The sequence below is a fragment of the Buteo buteo genome, chromosome Z (assembly GCF_964188355.1).
Source record: "Buteo buteo chromosome Z, bButBut1.hap1.1, whole genome shotgun sequence".
Classification (NCBI taxonomy): Eukaryota; Metazoa; Chordata; class Aves; order Accipitriformes; family Accipitridae; genus Buteo; species Buteo buteo.
Window position 1 is genome coordinate 88,723,443 of NC_134204.1, and position 8,277 is coordinate 88,731,719.

Sequence of the window (8,277 nt, forward strand, 5' to 3'; positions counted from 1 at the left end):
TCAGAAGCCCTTGATGTGGCAGTAGGCTTCCAGGCTGGCGAAGAGGATGTAGAGGAGCCAGAGGCCGAGGAAGAGGCCGGCGGTGAGGAGTTTGGGGGTGCGGGGTCCCCCCAGCTCGCCCCCGATGTGGGGCCGCCGGCGGTACATGAGGACGCTGATGCAGACAAAGGCGAAGATGGTGAAGAGGGTGACGGAGAAGGCCAAGGTGCCCGTCTGCACCTCGAAGTCCCGGCCCTGCGCCGCCCAGTAAATGGCGGCCACCGACCAGGCGACGCCGAGCCCCAGGAAGACGTTGACGGCGTTGGAGCCCGTCACGTTGCCGATGGAGGCGTCCGCGCACTGGTCCTGCAGCGCGGCCACCTTGCTGGCGAAGGTGTCTGCGGGGACGCGGGGAGACGGGGACGTGGCATGGGCGTGGGGACATGGCATGGGGAGATGGGGACACGGAGTGGGCATGGGCACATGGGAATGTGGGGACATGGGGAGATGGGGACATGGCATGGGGAGATGGGGACGTGGGCATGGGCATGGGGATGTGGACATGGGGACATGGCATGGGCATGGGGACATGGGGACATGGGCATGGGGAGATGGGGACATGGGGACATGGGCATGGGGACATGGCATGGGGACATGGGGACACAGGGTGGGCATGGGGACATGGGAATGTGGGGACATGGGGACATGGCATGGGCATGGGGATGTGGGCATGGGAACGTGGGGATGTGGAGACACAGGGACGTGGGCACACAGCATGGACATGGGGATGTGGGGACATCGGGACATGGCATGGGCATGGGGACATGGGCATGGGGACATGGCATGGGCATGGGGAGATGGGGACATGGGCATGGGGAGATGGGGACATGGGCATGGGGACATGGGGACACAGGGTGGGCATGGGGACATGGGAATGTGGGGACATGGGGACATGGGGACATGGCATGGGCATGGGGACATGGGGACATGGGGACACAGGGTGGGCATGGGGACATGGGAATGTGGGGACATGGGGAGATGGGGACATGGGCATGGGGAGATGGGGACATGGTATGGACATGGGGACATGGGGACATGGCATGGGCATGGGGATGTGGGCATGGGAACGTGGGGATGTGGAGACACAGGGACGTGGGCACACAGCATGGACATGGGCATGTGGGGACATCGGGACATGTCATGGGCATGGGGACATGGCATGGGGACATGGTAAGGGCATGGGGATGGGGACATGGGGACATGGAGACACGGGGTGGGCACGGGAACGTGATGGGGACATGGGGATGTGGGGACACGGCATGTGCAGGGGGACATGGGGACATGGCATGGGCATGGGGATGTGGGCATGGGGACAGAGGGACGTGGGGACACAAGGACATGGGGACACAGCACGGGCATGGGGACGTGGGGACATGGGGGGGACGTGGGGACGTGGGGATATGGGGGCACAGGGACAGGGACACAGCACGGGGACACAGTCATGCAGGGACAAGGGGACACAAGCAGAAGGAGATGGCAATGGGCACGGGCGCATGGGGACCTGTGCCCCATCACCACGTCCCTTCCCGGGCACCCGCAGCCCCATCCCCTCTGCCTGCACCCCGTCCTCCCCGTCCCCTCTCCCCTGTTGTCCCCCCCCTCCCATCACCCCGTCCCCTCTCCCCATCCCCGTCCCGTCCCCCGTCCCGCACCGGGGATGGACGTGCCGAGGGCCACGAAGACGACGGCGTTGACGGAGTCCTTGAGGCCGACGGTGCAGCCGAAGTGGGCGGCCAGGTCGCCGATGAGGGCGGTGAGGACGCCGATGAGGAGGATGGAGACGCCGAAGCAGGCCCAGCCGTTGCAGTACTCGGTGGGGGGCACGCAGGCGAAGAGAACCTTCCAGAAGACCGTCAGGAAGTGCATCACGTAGTCGAAGCAGGAGGGCAGACGCTCCTCCCGACCGTCCTCCTCCTCCTCCTCCTCGCCTGCCGATGAAGGTCACCGTCAGCCCAATGCGGGGAGGGGGAGCGTGGACCCGGAGCTGCCTGGCTCCAGGGTCCACGGTCCTGGGGTGCTGGCCCCAGGTTGGTGGCCCAAGGGTGCTCATCCCCAGCGTGGTGTCCCAAGGGTTCTTGTCCCCAGGGTGCTTGGTCCCAAGGGTGCTTGTCCCCACATTGGTGGCCCCAGGGTGCTCATCCCCGGGGTGCGTGGTCCCAGGGTGGTGTCCCCAAGGCATTTGTCCCCAAGGGTGCTCGTCCCCAGGGTGCTCAGTCACAGGGTGCACAGTCCCAGGCTGGTGTCCCCAAGGATGCTCGTCCCCAGGGTGCTTGTCCCCAAGGGTGCATGGTCCCAGGATGTTGTCCCCAAGGTGTTTGTCCCCAAGGGTGCTCATCCCCAGGGTCCCTGTCCCCAAGGGTGCATGGTCCCAGGCTGCATCGTCCCCACGGTAGTGACCCCCAGGGTGCATGGTCCCAGGGTGCTCATCCCAAGGGTGCACAGTCCCAGGGTGGTGTCCCAAAGGTCCGTGGTCCCCAGGGTGCTTGTCCCCAGGGTGCCTGGTCCTGGGCTGGTGGCCTCAGGGTGGTGTCCCAAGGGTCCGTGGCCCCCAGGGTGCTCATCCCGAGGGTGCTTGGTGGCAGGGTGGTGTCCCAAGGGTGCTTGGTCCCAAGGGTGCTTGTCCCCAGGGTGGTGGCCCCAGGGTGCCTGGTCCTGGGGTGGTGGCCCCAGGGTGCTCGTCCCCAGGGTGCACAGTCCCAGGATGGTGTCCCCAAGGGTCCACGGTCCCAGGGCGCTCATCCCCCACATGCACGACCCCAAGGGACGTGTGTCCCCAAGCGTGGGCGACCCCCCCCGAGCCGGCCGTCCCCAGTCAGCGCGCCCGTAGGGTTTTGCTGGTCCCCAGAGCCGCGTCCCCACGGCTGAGCATCCCCGTGGCCGTTTGTCCCCGGGGCTGGATGTCCCCACGGCGGCGTGGCGAGGCTGGGGGGGGACCCTGGGGACGGCGGGGGGGGGGATCCCACCTGCGCTGACGGTGATGGCTTCCAGGAACTGCTCCCGCCAGGAGTGCGTCCCGATCACCATGGCCAGGTTGGTCTTCTTGATCAGCTTGTCCACCGTGTTCTGCGGGGATTGGGGGGGTGAGGATGGGCCAGGTCCCCTCCCCACGTCCCCCCGCCCCTCTGTCCCCTCGTCCCCCCCCCATCGCCTGTCCCCCTTCCTCGTCACCTTGAAGTCGTAGGACTCCTCGATGATGACCTCCAGCTTGCAGTTCTCCCCCAGGATGGGTTTTCCCATCTCGGCGATGCGCCGAGCCTCCTCTTCCTCGGCGGAGAGCTTCCGATCACCGTCTGCTGCGGGGACACGGCGGGGGGGGACACGACACAACGTGGGGTGTGGGGACACGGTAGGTGGCACGTGGCACAGGACACAAGGGACGGCAGCATCCGGCCCCCCGCCAGCGCCTGGCCAAGGAGGAGGAGGAGGAGGAGTGGGGGGATGAAGGGTCCTACCTTGGGTGAGCAGGAGGGCTGCGGAGAGGGGAGAGGGAAAGTGGTGAGATGGTGCCGGGGCTCAGCCCCCCAAGAACACCAGCAGCAGGCTGCCCTGCCCCGGCCCCACCCCGGCCACACCCTGGCCCCGCCCGTACCCGAGATGCCCCGTTTGAGCCAGCGCGGCTGCCCCAGCTCGATGAAGAAGTTGTCCTTCTTCTCGTACTCTTCGTCGTCCACGATCTTCACCTGCAGCGTCTTCCTGGGGACGGGGGGGACGTGGCGTCGGCACCGGCACCGGCACCGGCACCGGCACTGGCACCGGCACTGGCAGGCTCAGGGGGACTCACAACACCCCGGGGGGGGATGAGGGGGTGCGGGAGCTGGCCATGTCCATCCCCTTTCTGTCCCATGGGACCCATGCGGAGGGACTGGTCCCCAGTGCGGGGTGGCAAGGCCCAACCAGAGCCCGCTCTGTCCATCCATCCACTTATACATCCGTCCATCCATCCGTCAGTCTGTCCATCCATCCATCCTTCCATTTGTCCATCCATCCATCTATCCATCTGTCCATCCATCCACTTATACATCTGTCCATCCATCCATCAGTCTGTCCATCCATCCATCCATGCATCCATCTGTCCATCTCGCCATCCATCTGTCCATCCATTTGTCTATACATCTGTCTATCCGTCTATACATCTGTCCATCCATCCATCAGACTGTCCATCCATCCATCCATCCATCTGTCCATCCATCCATCCATCTGTCCCTCCATCCACCAGTCTGTCCCTCCATCCACCAGTCTGTCCCTCCGTCCATCTCTCCATCCATCCGTCCACCCCCCCCTCAGTGCTCCCCCCTCCCCTTCCACCCGTGCCCATTAATTAGTGCCCGCACTCCCCTGTGCCTGCAAACGATGCCTCCAGCCCAATTAAGCCCAATTGCCTCTTAACGGGCTTTTAATTGGGCCCTGGCCCCGCAACAACAGGCGGGGTGACACCCACCACCACCACCAATCAACTGATTAGGCCTTAATTAGTGCTGGGAGCGGCATCCAAGGCAGGGGCAGGGATGGGGGTTTACTACTGCAATTAAACGCTAATGAAGGGCCCTGCCATGCTGCTGGGGGGGGTGCGTGTAGATTTAACGTGGGGGGTGCCGGGGGGGTGTGAGCAAGGGGTGGGCGCCCGTGCCAGAGGGTCATGCATTGGGGTGCCCGTCCCGGTGCGTCCCCCCCCTCCCTCCACCGCCGTCCCCCCGGGGGTGCCGGTATCTCACGCGGTCTCGTCGTTCTTGAACTCCAGCTCCCCGCAGGCGTCCTCGTAATGGACGCCGCCGCCGCGGGCCGTTCCCTCCACCGTGCGGTAGGGCAGGAGGACGGTGCCGCGGGCGCCCGAGCTGCGGACCACCTTCACCTCCACCGTCCCCTGGCACTCGCTGACGTGCAGCAACCGATCCTGGAAGGTGAAGATGCCGGCGTGGTCGTCGTCCAAGATGGTGACGGTGGCCACCAAAGGAGCCACCAACCGACCCTTGGGGTGCTCGGCCGAGTCGGTCTCGAACATCCCCTCGGCATCGCCCACCCGGAGGTTGAGGAGGCGGACGAAGAAGTGCTCGTCCTCCTCGAAGATGTCGTCGTCGATGATGCCGATCTTCAGCTCCTTCTGGGTCTCCCCCGGCTTGAAGATCAGCGTCCCCTCGCTGTACTCGTAGTCGGAGCCCGCCTTGGCCGAGCCATCCTCCGTCTTGTAGTCCACGTAGAAGGTGTGGTTGGCTTCGGCGCCGTGTTGGCAAGCCACCGAGAGCGTCACCGAGCCGCAGTTCTCCAGGCAGTGGTACAGGCACGGCTCGAAGAAGATACGGCTGCAGGTCTCCTCTTCGGCGTCCGAGGGCACCTCCAGGAGGGTGGAGGACCTCTTGGAGAACTCGGCCACGTGTTTCTTGAGGATGTTGCCGGCACCGGTCATCATACGGGTGGCCTGGATGCGGTAGAAAGCTCGGCTCTTCTGCTGGTGGAGCAAGGCGTAGTAGTTGGCCATCTCCACCAGCTGCTCCAACTCCTTCTCGGGGTGCTTCTGCTTGAGGTCCTTCAAGATCTGGATGACTTCCCGGCGGCTCTCGTCCAGCTCCTTCTCCTCCGGCGTGGGGGCGGGCAGGGCAGGCGATGCGGTGACGCCGGTGCCTTCGGCCTCGCGGCGCTCAGGGACCGGGAAGCCGCCGTCCATCTCGATGCCCTTGGGGAGTTCGCCCTCCGTGCCGATGATGATGCCGCTGCGGGGGTCGGCACGGTAGCGCTTGTAGACGTACTTGTAGAAGAGGAGCCGTTTGTCGGCGGCCCAGGCGAAGACCACGCAGACGGGGAAGAAGATGAGGGTGAGGAGGGCTTCCCAGACCTGCACCACCCCGGGGGAGATGACGGCCAGGATCAGGTAGAGCCAGATGTAGGCGAAGATGCTCCAGGAGGCCGTGACGAAGAAGACCCTCAAGTGCTTGATCTTGCGGCTCTCGCCGCTGGGGATGACGTAGACGCAGACGGCGATGACCACAAACATGTTGAAGGCCGCGCTGCCCACGATGGTGCCGGGTCCCAACTCACCCGCTTGGAAGTTGTGGCCGCAGACCTCGATGACGGAGAGGAGGATCTCGGGGGCCGAGGAGCCCAGCGCCATCAGGGTGAGGTTGGAGACCGTCTCGTTCCAGATGCGGACGGTGCCGATGCTGGTCTCCCCGTTGGCCTTGGTGATGGTGATCTCCTTCTCCTTGGAGGTGATGACCTCGATGGAGGCCATGAAGCGGTCGGCGATGATGGAGACGCCCAGGAACATGTACATCATGGCCACGAAATAGACGATGGCGCGGGCCGCCTTGTCGCCGAAGGAGGGGTTGTCGGGTTGCCAGACAGGCAGCAGGACGCCGGGCTGGCAGCGGTTGGAGCCCTGGCACGTCCCGTTGGCCTCGGCCGCCGGCTCGGGGGCGCAGGGCTCGGCCAGCAGCACCGCGGCCACCAGCACCGCCTGCCACGCCGCCATCCCACCGGCTTCCACCTGTGGGAGAGAGGGGGGGGCTCAGTGTCGGGCTGGGGAATCTTTGTTACGTGTGGGGGGGGCTCGTTAGTGCCAGCAAGACGGAAAACACCGTCGATCCCCCTCTGCCGTCCCGGCACTGGCTCTGCACCAAAGCACCTCTGGGGACCACGGCCATGAGGTGACGCTCAACTGTGGGGCTGGGATGGAGCCATGGGGCTGGGGACCACGGCCATGGGGCGATGGTCAGCCATGGGGCTGGGGACCATGTCAATGGGGCGATGCTCAACCGTGGGGCTGGGGACTGTGGCAATGGGGTGATGCTCAGCTGTAGGGCTGGGACACGGCAATGGGATGATGCTCAGCCGTGGGGCTGGGGACCACGGCCATGGGGCGATGCTCAGCCATGCGGCTGGAGATGTCGGCACCCCAGCAGAGCGGGCGAGGGCCGGCGGCCGCCCGCGGTGCCGGGGGTTTGTGGGGTGCGTGGGCGCTCCCAGGCTCCACCCTGGCAACCGCGTTGTTCCCATGGCAACAGAGGATGGGAACGGCTATAAAAAGGGTGATGGAGAGGGAACGGGGACCCCAAAAACCACCCGGGAGGGGTTCGGGGCTGGCCCGGCCGCCCCCTCGGTGCCTCCCGCTGGCCCCACGGCACCACTGCCCTCCGCCCCACGGGAGGGGACGGGGAGGTGAGCCCAGCCGGGGCAATGGAGGTGGTTGTGCCCCACGGTTCGGTGGGGAGCGGGGGTGGCAGGGGGCCGGTGTGGGTCCCCAGCGGTCGCCGTCACCCCACGTGGGCACCAGCTCGCCCCACGATGGCCACGGTGCTGGGTGGGTGCGGACGTGCGGCGGCAGAGCTGGGCTGGGCTTGGTGTGCTGCCCCACTGCGCCAGCCCCATTGCACCAGCCCCATTGCACCAGCCCCACTGCGCCAGCCCCATTGCACCAGTCCTATTCCATGGCCCCATCGCACCAGCCCCATTGCACCTTCCCCTGTCCCAGTCCCACCGCACTGGTCCCACTGGGACATCGGAGCCAGACGCAGCCCCAGGACAGGTCCCAGCCCGCCGGCATCGCCGGTTCTGCCGGTGCCGGATCCAGCCCCAGGTGGGGCAGAGCACGAAGCCGCACCAAAACCCCCGAACCCAGGGACGGATCCGGAACCGCCCGGGGAAGTGGGGGGGGGGAGCGGGGAGCGAAGCCGCCCCCAACCCGTGCCCTCCCGGGGCAGGGGAGACGCCGTCTCCCTTCCCTACGCAAACACGGCTGTAATTAATTTAATAGCCTCATTACCAGCGGCTGGGTGAAACATCAATTAAACTGTCCGGGAGGTTTATTTTGTGGGAAAAGTGACAACACGACTCTAGGAGTGTTTGGTTTTTTTTTTCCCCCTGTCTGGAGCTGTGGGATCCAGGCGGATGAGAAATCTCCTGGCAAAGGTTTTGTGCCGCGGGGTCACCGGGAGCCGGTGGGGATCTGTCCCCGTCCCAGCCCGGATTTCCCAGGGCTCCAGCCAGGCAGCGTTTGCCATTCCCAAGGGATTTGTACCCAGAATAAGCCTCCACTGGCAACCCGAGCATCCCTTGTTTCATGGGGTGACCCCCCGTCCCCCTCCTGGCAAAGCCTTTGCTGGCGACGGTTGGCCGCAAACGTTGAATTTGGGTTTAAAAACACGCTTTTGGGAGCACGATGGGAAAACTTCCCCGAGTATTTCCAGCCCCCGACGCTGAGACCCCCGCGGCCACAATGGGAACCCCCTGAGATGCTGCAAGGGCCGG

At 65.5% G+C, this 8,277-nt stretch overlaps 1 protein-coding gene across 7 annotated transcripts; it reads right to left on the reverse strand.

The window, feature by feature from the left end:
- Window positions 1–6,599, reverse strand: SLC8A2 (solute carrier family 8 member A2). 7 transcript variants are annotated; one of them, XM_075019727.1, is made up of 7 exons: window positions 4,752–6,599; window positions 3,629–3,732; window positions 3,492–3,509; window positions 3,208–3,332; window positions 3,003–3,102; window positions 1,692–1,967; window positions 1–377 (listed from the first exon to the last, which is right to left on the reverse strand). In XM_075019727.1, the coding sequence occupies exons 1-7, from the start codon at window positions 6,500–6,502 to the stop codon at window positions 1–3; spliced, it is 2,751 nt and encodes a 916-aa protein (XP_074875828.1). In that variant the 5' UTR covers window positions 6,503–6,599. The 7 variants fall into 7 exon arrangements, with proteins under 7 accessions (XP_074875828.1, XP_074875834.1, XP_074875833.1 ...); XM_075019733.1 differs by having other exon boundaries at window positions 3,208–3,329; window positions 4,752–6,378; XM_075019732.1 differs by lacking the exon at window positions 3,492–3,509 and having other exon boundaries at window positions 4,752–6,378.
- Window positions 6,600–8,277: the final 1,678 nt, after the last annotated feature.

Coding starts and splice junctions, on each gene's coding strand:
- SLC8A2 (XM_075019727.1), bottom strand. CDS start 6,502: ATGGCGGCGTGGCAGGCGGTGCTGGTGGCCGCGGTGCTGCTGGCCGAG. Junction 3,733..4,751: donor TTCAAGAACGACGAGACCGC/GTGAGATACCGG, acceptor CCCCGTCCCCAG/GAAGACGCTGCAGGTGAAGA. Junction 1,968..3,002: donor AGCCATCACCGTCAGCGCAG/GTGGGATCCCCC, acceptor CTTCATCGGCAG/GCGAGGAGGAGGAGGAGGAG.